At 39.4% G+C, this 12339-nt stretch overlaps 1 protein-coding gene across 4 annotated transcripts in view; it reads left to right on the plus strand.

Annotated features, from left to right (window-relative positions):
• Positions 1-11390, plus strand: part of CBX5 (chromobox 5) — a 59612-nt gene extending 48222 nt beyond the window's left edge. For all 4 annotated transcript variants that reach the window (XM_060762901.2, XM_060762903.2, XM_060762902.2 and 1 more), the window contains one exon: positions 2575-11390. In XM_060762901.2, coding sequence (XP_060618884.1) covers positions 2575-2725 — 151 coding nt within the window. In that variant the 3' untranslated portion in view covers positions 2726-11390. The remainder of the gene's footprint in view (positions 1-2574) is intronic.
• The last annotated feature ends 949 nt before the right edge of the window (positions 11391-12339 follow it).

Consider the following 12339-nt stretch of genomic DNA (forward strand, 5'->3'; position numbering starts at 1 on the left):
ATGTGTGGGTCTGTGTGTACTACACATACATAGAGTCCATCTCCCTTTCAATCAGTCCTCCCCAAAGAACAATGAAAGAAAATGGTGTTAACAAAGGGGTGTACATCATTGGATTGTGTATACTGCCTCAACAGTTCTGAAGAGTCCCTATGAACCCACAACACACATTTATATACAGTCAGCCTTCTGTATCCATGGATTCTGCATCCACTGAGTCCAACATCCACAGTTTGAAAATATTTTTAAAAGCCAACTTGAATTTTGCAGTTTAATGCAAGGGACAACATTTTATTACACCATTGCGTTTAACAGGATTTGAGCAGCCACAGATTTTGGTATCCACAGGTGGCCCTGGAATCAAACCTTAACAGATACCTCGGGTTCACTGTGTAGCAGATTGGGAATCATGCGGTCATGTTGTTGAACTGTAACTCTTATATAATTACTCACTATTGACTATTCTAAGTAGAACTGATGGGAGTTGTAGTTCAACCATATCTGAAGTACTACATGATTCCCATCTCTGTGCTATAGTTTATCAAAGGGTTATTTATTTCATGTCAAAAGCATTGCATACATACGTATAAAACTGATAAAAATAGGCGCACAAGTAGCTAAATAATTTTTGACCAAAACCAGGCAACAGCGACCACACTGTCTGTAGCTTTAAATAATTCTCTGTAAATGAGGCAGGGCATTGTGGACAAGCATACAGGTGCAGAGTTGTTTGTTCTGCTCCACAGTCACACAAAGTGAAGGATTCTTCTAGGTCAGTGGTTCTCAACCTGTGGAGGTGTTTTGGCCTCCAACTCCCAGAAATCCCAGCAAGTTTACCAGCTGTTGGGATTTCTGGGAGTTGAAAACATCTGGGGACCCAAAGGTTGATAACCACTGTTCTAGGTAGTTCAATTTTGTTCTAGGTAGTTCAATCTTTTGATCTGCTCACTTCACTTGTTAATCTGTTCAGGGACTTCCAAGTTGCCCATTCTTGGTTTGTCCCTGGAGGCAAGAGTGGGAGCCAAATATTGTGCTAGTAGACAGTCAAATTACAAATCATTTTGCATGGCTTCCTGTCTTCTAAGTTAAAGAAATTGTAGACATTCAGTCATGCAAAATAATTTGTAATTTGACTGAGATACTTGATGACTAATACATTGATTTAAATTTGTATATGGTAAGTTAAAACTGCCGATTTTAAAAGTGCTTGCCATAAAAAAAATGTGTTATACAATTCTGCTGCTTTCTGAATTGGAGGCAGATTGTAGGCGATTAACATTTTTAAAGCCTTTGATCTAAAACCAATTAACTGATTAAATATTGTTTTACCTGAAAAACCACAAAGAATGGAGGGGGGTTATAATGCTGTCTTTCCGTGGACAAGTAAATACTTTTTAAAAAATCAAAACATGTTTGAGAGTGGAAGGTTTTGGAAGAAAAGGAATCAACTGTACTCTTTTAATTGCACTGTTTTAAAACAAATTTTAATCACTGTTAATTGCATGTTTTAACTTGTTTATAAATGTTTTGATAGCTTTGTTCAAGTTTGCTTTTTTGTATGTTTATTTAATAATGTTTGCCTTTATTTTAATTTGAAAATGGCTTTGAGAGCTGGTTTGGGGGGAAAGGGAAGGCATCAACAACATTAATGATCTGTGTCATCAGAAGAAAATAAGTTGCAACTAGACACTCTTATTCCCCCTTTTTTAAAAATCCAGCCAAGCGAAATATATAAAATGCACACAAAAATATATATCACCTGTAGGGACTGAACAACTTTGCCTTCTATACTGATTCCAATGTAATGGGCATCTTAAATGAGGTATGCCTGTTAGAATTCAATCCCATGCTACCCAAGTCTCAAGTCCTCAGTGAGGAAAAGTTTAGTTAGCTTAGTATAGACTAAGAGTTTCCCTTCCCCCATGTCTCCTGTATGACAGTTGGGAATGTATCTATTTCTTCTCTCCTCTGTTTCTGCTCTCGTTCTGATTGGTTGTTTAAAATGGATATTTTTCTACTTGCAAGCCTTTTTGAATCTGCCTTCTGCCTTACACATCTCTATTATAGAAAATGTGTGCTGTGTTCTTTGAGCTCTCTCTCTCTCTCCTTGTGTGCCAGGAGAGATGTAGCAATTGAGTTCTTCCTTCTCTTGAAACCTTAGAAGAGATGGCTCAGAGTAGCTCAGACCCAGTTCTTAATTATTAATAAATGCAGTTATTTCTTATTATTGTAAATAACCCTTTTGTGGTTTTTTAAAGATTGGACTCTGCATGTTTGCCTCTTAAGCTCTTAATTTTTTACAGCCACATCACACAGCACTTCACGCTCTGCTCACTAATGAGCTGAATGCTAAACTTTTGTATCCTGTTTGCTTTTGGATGCTCTGTATATTTCAGGGTAGTTTTTCCCTTACAATGCTTGTGTCTGTACTGTCCTCCAGTCATGGCTGCTGTCTTCAGTGGGGTTATAGGAGCCCAGAACGTAACTTCCATTCATGTTGCACCACATTCAGTGGAATGACCTGCCTGACCAGGCATTGACCAGTCCTTCTTTTGTTGTTCTTTCTTTCTTCTTCAGGAAAGACACAGATGAGGCTGACCTGGTTCTAGCGAAAGAAGCCAACGTGAAGTGCCCTCAAATTGTGATAGCATTTTATGAAGAGAGACTGACCTGGCACGCATACCCAGAAGACGCTGAAAACAAAGAGCGGGAAGCAGTGAAAAGCTAAAGTGGCTGGGCTCCTTCGTCTGTCCGTATAGTTGTACATATCTGCCCTCTCTCCCCTCCTTTCAAATCCATCCATTAAAAGTGTGCTTATTACTGTGCTCGACAGGAGAAACGTTGATATTTGTTGGTTTAGTCATAACATGAATAGTGTGAGTCACATTCTGGTTTCACTCCCAAGAAATTGACATGCTGTGTGTGTTCTTCTTTCCCTTCATCTCAGAATCCAAGAAATGGTTCTCACTTTGATATCTCTTTTTAAGCCTCCTGAGGTTTTGTCCTCCTCTGCCTGGCGGTTTCGTTTGGTCCCTTCACCAGTTTGCATGCGGAGAGATGTCATCTCCCATTGCTCTAGAGTGTTACAGTAAAAAGGGAGTCAGGAGGCTGCCTACGTTCGGGGAAGACTCCTTTCATTTGGTGTATGCTTTGGATTCTGAGATTTCCAAATGTCCATTAAGCCAGAATGGTGTGGGGGCTATTTCTAGTTGTTTTCAGAACTGCTGATCTTATTCTGGAACAGGGTTCCAGGATGTTGAAACACAGTTCTCATCCTGGTTCCTTCTGCCATTATCACTTGATTCAGGCCAACCCGTTCCCATACAACATATTTCATTTTTTATAGTGTTAGGGCAAAACAGGTAAATCTGAGGATCTCGTCCTTAGAGACAGTCCCCATCCATTTCAACCTGTCAGATTTAGTAATCTTCCAACCCACATCCCTTTGTGTTTCTTGGCTTGCATTGACACAGCACCATTTGTTGTGCAGCCCAACCACATTATGTCTTCCTTGAGATATTCCTCTGTCTCTGCCTGTTCTAAAAAAAAAGGCCAAAAATTGTGATTCCAAAATTAGTTTGAATCCCTGAGATGCTGCTTTGTGTGTGCCAAACTTCTCTATCATACCATTGTGCGCACAGTTGATCTCATCTGGTTTCAGAAGGTAAGCAAGATGAGACCTGATTAGTAGCTAGATCACCAGGTAGGGTTAGAAAAAAAAATCTTGCCACAGGACTGTTACTACCAAAACTGGGCTCGGAAGATCTCACATAATATGAGGCAGGTTTCCATGTTCTTCAGCCTAGTAACCTTTTCCCCCCAAAAGAGCTCTTTTGTTCTGGGATCTGGGCCTACTCCTCATTTCATGAGAAACAATTGATCAGAGGTACAAAATCACATGAACATCATTTAAGTATCATATATAGCATACCAATCTAGATGCAGCTCAGGTGCAAGAATTGTTCCATTTTGGCCTTGGTGCTCTTTGTGCTTGACAGTGTTTGAATCAGCAGGTGAACAATTCCACAGTTAAGTTTTTTTGGGGTGGGCTGTTGATAATAAGTCATTTCAGCAGTTGTTTTCCTCTTGTTCCTAACGACAAAGGACTGGAGGACCAAGTGACCGAAAACAAGTAGAGTAGCATTCCCCTTGGTAGTGTGCCCTTTCCCCAGTGCCCATGCATGTTTTTTCACATGGAATGCCTGTATTGTGTAGAATAGATGAGATTTCAGGGCTCTGCTTTCGTCCGTCCCTCACTGCAGATAAATTTGCTGCAGCTTTTGATAGTAAAAGGCAACACTGACAGTATTGATCAACACTAGCCTCTCACCTTCTGAATTTTGGAGTGCTCAAAAGCAATTCAGGGTCATGCATGCTCATAGTAAACTTGATGGGAGCTTGCAATTTGAAGTAGGCTAGACTTAGTATACTAGAGAATTATAATGTCGCTACTCCTTGTGTTTCCTTTAAGTCCTCTTCTAGGATCTAGGACTTTTAATTAGGCATTTTACCTCTGTCTTATTACTTCCTGCTCTCCTTGACAGATACTTTTTGGGTGGTAAGACAGAGCTGCCAACATTAGCAAAATCACTAGTACCTCTGCTTATCCGTTTTCACTGTTTTTGAATATTTACATTTTCTGTTTTCCTACAATTAACGATAGAAGTGTTTCATCCATCCAACTTTTCTACCTTTGTAGCCCCATCCCTGTCAGGAATTTATACTCATTTGCAGTTGAGCTGTAGCAACCTCAGGGCCATTCCACACAGCCATATAACCCAGAATATCAAGGCGGAAAATCCTACAATATCTGCTTTGAACTGGGTTATCAGAGTCCACACTGCCATATATTCCAGTACAAAGCAGATAATGTGGGATTTGATTCAGCTGTGTGGAACAGGCTTCAGTTGACTTTTTGTTGCTTTAGTGACTTTCATCACCAGTAGAGTTTTGCCCTCAAAACAATTGGTAGACATAACAGTTGGAAACTTCCTCCAACTCAGTGGCTAAATGTAATCAGTACAGTTGTACTGTATTTAAAGGAAATTTGAAGCCATGGAGATTGGGGAGAGGTGGGATAGTATTTTTTACATATTGAAAGATCCTCTCCTTTTCTTGCAAGAATGGAAAATGCATTATGTGTAATTGGGTTGGACATAAAATTATCATATTTGATCAATAAAAGTACAATTTATTCAGGAAAGAAATACAAATTATTTTTGTAAAATTGTGGCGAATGAAGCTACAGGATCTGGGATGATGTGAAATACCTGAGCTCTTGAAAAACCTGTTGGGTTTTGCTGGTAGAACCTGGGAAACGTAGAACCCGGGAAATGTAACCAAAACAAAAGAAACCATCAACATTAGTAAAACAAGAACAACTGTTTTGTCTCCTCCACTTCATAATGTCATACAGATATAAAGTACTAGTTCCCTTAAAGCAAGACCAGGAATTACAGCATTGTTGCTGTACATTGCCCTAAATAAAAGTCTTCCTGTTATTTAGTGTACATACTCATGCATAAGTCTACAAAGGTTAGCAAAAAAAAAACTGACCAAAAGATCCTGGGTTGACTTATCCTTTGGTCACTGTAAGTGCAGTATCTTACCATCTATCTTTGGGTAGAACTGTGAAAGGTGAGAATTACTTAACTCCTTGTACTCTTTCTGCCATATTGCTGCTTTGGAAATGCCTAAGCAGAAAATGGCAACTTTGGCAGCTGGCCTGTCTGAGGCAGTGCTGGCACTTTCCCCTCTCTGCAGAGTGACCTTTAACTTTCCCATGAGTTGCATCAAAATCCCTAATTTTGACCCCAAAACCTATATTTGATGTTTACACATGGTTGACTGATACATGGGTATATATAGTAATTTTAGAAATTTTTTTGAAATAGCTATAAATAATTCCATCCATTATTATGAAATTGAATATTTCATACTACATTCTTCCCAAATTTTTCCAGTTCTTTTGGGGGAAGAGGCTATGGAGAAAAGCCCTATGCTTAGCTCCCCCTCCCCAACCCTGATGCTTTCATGCCTCTCACCATATTCAAACACAAAACCATTTAGAAGAATATGCATTTCCTTTGGCTAGGACTTGCCAGTGATTCTTGAAATGTAGAATGGGAATTTGTGTTACATCCAGTTCTATATAGTTCAGCGGTCTGAGGATGCATACCTGATTCCAGTCCCTATGCACAATTGCTGATACTAAATAGGAAGACCCTCTTCTCCCTGTTCACATAAAAGACAAGAGGGTGGGTCGGTTGTGAGCTAAATTTAGGTTGTCACATCTTTGCTATTTTCTATGTAATTGAAAAGGGAGCTCCAAGATGAAATAATGTGGTAAGAAAGCATGGATTTGTAGAAAAATATTTTTTCTTTTGGAGTCCTGAACATGACATGGGGAGTCATTTTGAGAAGGGATTGAACCTACAAAATAGATAGCTTTGATCACTTAGAGATAGGTAAAGTAGAGATAGGTAACGGTGCTGCTCTTCTTGTTCCTATTTGAAAATTGTCATAGGCAGATGGGAGAGCTAACCCATAGGCTGGTCTTCCTTGCTTGATACTGAATGCTGTACATTCATCTACATTCAACTAGTGACCAGCCTACAGCTTGCGATTGGCAAATCTATTATGCCTGATTCCATCGAGATGTTTATTGTCCCACTGCCAAACTGTTGGTTTTGTACAGGCTTTTTTCAGCACAAAATGTGTATATAGTTTGCATTTTTGTACTCGTGCATCTATTTACTAAAGCTGGGTACATTTAGCATGTTTCTGCATTGTAGAATTTTATGCAGTTTTCTTTGTATAGTTTCCAGCTATATGCTGAACTTTCAAATGGTGTGTCGCATGCTCAGAAATATAAGATTTCCAAACACAATAGTGTTGGACTCAGTGTTTGGTTTTAGGGGGTGCAAATTGGGTAGGTTTTTTTTTTTAAAAAAATCCAAATCTCAATGGAGTGGCTTGTCTTACTCATCCATCCCTACAGCTGTTTGAATCCCATTCAGGTTTTTAAAATGGCATTAGCTTTTCTCTGTGCTCTTCCACCCACCTCTTGCCACACTTGTATGTGCTGAGGCAAGAGAATATCTCGGACGCTAAAAAGGATTTTTGAGGAAGGATGAATTTTCTATTTGGCTGCTTAGATGTAGTCTTTACATCTAAGCAAATTTGTCTGCTTAGATGTAGTTATTGTAAATAATCAGTCACTTTGAGGATTTTTTGAGATAAGAGGATGCCCAAGCTGTCTTTTTCTTTTGGAAAAACTATAATTAGTGGAGTAGAGATAGTCATTCTTTATATTCCTGAAATGGAAAAAGAGAACACGCGAGTTAAAGTCAGAGAGCTTTCTTACTCAGCCATTATTATTATTATTATTATTATTATTATTATTATTATTATTATTATTCAGTCATGCCACTTTTAAGATAATCGGTTTAGGTGTGAATTTGTGACACTACAGCTGTGAAAGGGGAAAACAACTGGAATTCTTGGATGTTATTTCTCTGAAGTGACAGGAAGTGGGAAAGGAGATCGTGTTTGATCTAGGGGAAAAAGAAAGATACACTAGGTTCTTGCTGACCTAGATTATCTGCGCAAGTTCTCTGAGGTTCTGTCCCCCTTAGAGAGGACACCGCCTTGCCTCTTGGTCTCTTCTTTCTTTGGATGCCAGATGATCCTACACTGCCCCTCTACTGCTTTTTAGAATAGGCTGCTGATGACTCAGATCACTGCATTGTATTTTGGGTAAATAGACACAGAACCAGAGAGCCAGTGTGGTGCAGTAGTTTGAGTGATGGACTTGGACACTGAGAGACCAGAGTTCGAATCCTCAATCGATCCTGGTCTCCTCATGGGGACCTTGGGCAAGTTACTACCCCCCCACCCCCACCCAACAAATTCTACCAAGAAAACCCTGTAGTGGTTTTGCCTTAGCATTGCCACAAATCAGAAATGACTTGAAAGCACACAGCTTGGAGAGGAAGTGTCTGGAGGTGGCTACGATTCTGCGGGATAACCTCTAAAGCAGTGGTTCTCAACCTGTGGGTCCCCAGATGTTTTGGTGTACAACTCCCAGAAATCCCAGCCAGTTTACCAGCTATTAGGATTTCTGGGAGTTGAAAGCCAAAATATCTGAGGACCCACAGGTTGAGAACCACTGCTCTAAAGCATACTGAGATTTCCCCAGCCCACACCTTGAGTAGCATCAATTGCCTTGTGTATTAAGTGTGTAGTTCTGAAAGCATGTGGACTGTATAAAAGAAATTTCCTTTTGGGCAATTAGGGTCTGAAACCCCTTCTTACAAAAAGTGTACCAGCTTGGCCAGGTGAAACATTGCTTCTTATTCTTATTTTTACAAAAGCACTTAGAAGAGTTCACAGTTGAAAGCTTTGGGTGAACATCTTCTTTCTTTTTTCTATTACCTGCTTAGATGCATACAATTGCACACATAACAAATCGTAAAATAAAGCTTATTTATTTATCATATCAGAAGCAAACTGAAGGTACAGTTGTAATGTATTTAAAAAACACGAAGTTTAAAAACTTTGCATTGTACTAAATGTCCTGTGACCAGTAGCTGGTTACTTGGGAGTGCCTCTGGTTTGCTCTTTTCCACCCTCGCCTGTCGTGGACTCCACTTTGTGGCCCCATTTCTTAAGGTTGGCTCTGCATCTTGTGTGTCAGAGCGCAGTCTGTTCAGCGACTTCCTTTGCAAGCTGCTGATAATAAATGGCCCTATCTAGAACTAAAAAAATGAAGACTTCTAGCAGTTAGAAGCACATGTGTATCAGTTTGAAAAGTAAGCAAACTAATGATATGTTAAGAAATTAGTAGGCATTTGATAATTATCATGTTCACCATTTTAAATACGTCCCCCTTCCATGAAACTCTTTGGCATCTCTGTTCTTATGCAACTACTTGTGCTGTGATTTTTTTAAAAAGTGTCCATACATCTCTGTAACGATAATTATCATGTCACCCTCCTCCCCTTTACTTTTTTTTGGGGGGGGGGGGGATATTTCATTAGAAATTGTGCACAAACCCTTCTCAGTTGGACACATTAGATAAGATTTGGAAGGTGTTCAAAGCACCTTGTCAATTTAAACGCAACAACAAAATGCATCAGCAGGGACCATGGGAAAGCAACTTAAACTTGCTGTAGTGTAGACATTGAACATCTTTCTTAGCCTTCTCAAAGAGCAGAAATGCAAGGAGCAAACTATGAAGGTTCACAATGTGAACTGGTGTTGTGCTGCAGCCCTGTTCAAAAGAGCTCTTTTTCTAGAAGAACTTTTTAAAAAATTAAATCCAAAAAGCATAGCCAGGTACTTAAGTCCAAGAAAAAAAGAGAACTGCTTTTCAGTTCCCTCCCTTCTGCTGAAAACCCTGTAAAGTGTGTGTGTTTCTTAGGACAGTAGAATTAGCCAGCTGATTCAGAACATCCAGGATTTCCAGCCAGACATGCTGCATTTAGGTGGCTTCTGAACTGATCCCACCTCCTCACTCTTTGGCTCCTGGTCTCAAATGTTTCAATGGCATAACAAAGCATATTGATGTTAGCTTTTTTGGTGTCGTCTTGCATTTGGATGGGAAATGTGTGTGGGAGGTTTGAATTTCAAATCTGGGCTTTCACTAGTGGTATGTAATTAATGTATTCATCGTGTGATTGTACAAAAAAAAAACACCGTTGAATCTTATTGTTTTGTTTTGTTATAGAAATTGAGTGCTTCCTTCTCTGAATTCATCATGGTTTAACTTCATGGAGAGACATTCAATTTGCAGGTGCAGTCTTCTGACGCAGCCTATTCTTAGCATGCTGTCAAAAAAAATGAATTGTTATCCCCAGTCGCCTAGGAGAATGAGATAAAATACAGAGAGTGAGAATTAATTTTGTTTTAATTAAACTCATTAATTTTTTGATTAATGGTCTAATTTTTACCTGGGGTGGCATCTAAATCTTTTCGTGCTGTACTGGCTGTAATGACATTCTGTCTCCTCCCATTAGTGGGAACAGTCGAAAAGGCGGAAGGAGAAAGAGAAAAAAAAACCCGCCTTCGTTCAGCACAAGTTAAATTTTCTCACCTTGCTTATATCACAGCTGTCTTTTTATTGTAAGGTGACCTAGTTAATTGAGTTTTACTTGGAGTTTTGGCGAAAGCTAATGGGCCCCCATCTTACTGCTCAATGCCATTGCACAATATTCAGCTGCATTTTTGCTTTTCTGATTCCATCTTTGAAAGCCATTTAATCCCAAATTCGGAGGATTTATTATGTTTTCTGTAGATTCTTTTTTTCTCCCAAGAGACAAAAAGGCAAGTTCTCTGGGGATTTCAATTCTGCCAGCTCCTTCGTATTGGATTTGAGCTAAACAAAGACACATCTGGATTGATACCTCACTGCATCACTTCAAAAGCAGATGCCCAGATTTGTTTTCCTCTTGAGACTGAATTCTCTGGTTTAATTTTAACTCCTCATACCTCCTTCAACCATATTTTTAGTAGACAAAGTCGCCTGGGTTGACAGCCTTTGTCAGTTGGCGTTCCTCTATGCAGGTCTCACCTTTATCATGGTAATGTCTAGGAGAGATGGATACAAATCTGGAGAAAGATGGATCATAACATACTGATCATACAATTCACCTTGTAAATTTTCAAATGACACATGAATATTTGGCTGGATCCAGACTGGAAAAACAAGCACAACTAAATAAAGTGTTATTGTGCGAAAAGGTCTTGGTGGTTTGCTGCTATTAGTGCCAGGCAGAGAAGCCAGACTATAATTATTAGCTTTATTATTTACAGTTATGTTCCACCTTTCTTTTAACGAGCTGAAGGCAAAGTATGTACTTTCCTCCTCATTGTATCCTCACAGGATTGTGACACCAGTCAATCTCTCTCAGCCTCACCTATTTCTCACCACAACTATCTTAAGATAGGTCAAGCCAAGAGAGTGACTAGGTTTTGGATCACCCGGTAAGTTCTGTCAGTAAGGACTAGAATCTGGACTTTCCCAGTGCCAGTCTAGTACTCTTACTGGGAAGAAGACCTTATCTGGGAGATAGGTGAGGCATGGAAGGGTCAACTTCCTCTCAATCATAACAACATGCTTCCATCCACAACAGATCATTGATGATCTTCTGAGTGCGTGCGTGCGTGTGTGTGTTAGCCCTCCTTTTTGGTGACATTTTAGCCAAGCCCTTTAATTCTGAGCTAATGTATGTTACGCTGGTTTTTAAAGTGTGAAAATGATTTTTAAACAAGGAGCTATTTGTTGTACAATTTGACATGTTACGAAAACAACCCACAGTCCTCTGCCCTGTATCTCCCACCCCTCTCTTTCATACTTCTTGTATTGGTTCTAATAAATGTTTACTTTTCAATATAGGCTGTTGTCCTTTGTTCCTCCTCTTTTAAAAAAAGCTCTTTAATGTCTGCGTTTCAATTTGTTTGCTACATAGATATAGGATGTCTTCCAGAAGAAAGCGGTGCTAATAATTCAAGTAACACTGGATGCTTTCTCTACCATTGCTGAGACCCTGCAGCGTAGGGTTATGATACATGGAAATAGGCAAGCTTTTCAGAACTAATCATCATAGGCCATCCCTCATGGCTGAGTATGATTGACTTCCAAGGGTAGAGTCTTGCATCCATAGGTCACTGTGGTCTTTCACATTGATGATGTGGATTTGCAGGTGGAAGGCAGTGACGACAAAGGTTTTCTCTGGGCACATTTCTCCCTTTTGCTTTTTATTTGTGCCTCTTCACATCCACAACTCTTTGTTAACAGCTAAGCTCCAGTTAGAGGGCCAGGGCTTCCCAGTATTCAGTGTTTATTCCACATTTTTTAAGGTTAGCTTTAAGCTCATCTTTAAATATGTTTTGCTGTCCACCAGCTTTATGTAAAACAGCAAGAACTACGTAAGTGAGTGTGGAATGTTGCCAATAAGAAAGAAGTGATAAAGATCCTTTATAGGCACAATGCTGATTTAATTCCAGTGGTTTGCAAAGGTTAACAGTGCACCTGGTAGTGTTTTCCAGAAGACTGTGCCAGGCATAGGTACTCTCTTGAGATAGCTTGGTTGTACAAAGATAAAATTACACTAAAATTCAATTTCTGGTGCAAATATTGTACAAATAAAGTAGTACGAGTCTTTACGACAAATGCCCTTTACTCCAGATGATTATTTATTTATTTATTTATTTATTTACATTATTTCTATCCCGCCCATATCAGCCCAAAGGCAACTCAGGGAACAATACACAGTTGGCACAATTCGATGCCGTAAAAATACATACGGTACATTGATAAAGCAAAAACATTAAGTGCAA

This window comes from Anolis sagrei, chromosome 2, assembly GCF_037176765.1.
Source record: "Anolis sagrei isolate rAnoSag1 chromosome 2, rAnoSag1.mat, whole genome shotgun sequence".
NCBI classification, from domain to species: Eukaryota; Metazoa; Chordata; class Lepidosauria; order Squamata; family Dactyloidae; genus Anolis; species Anolis sagrei.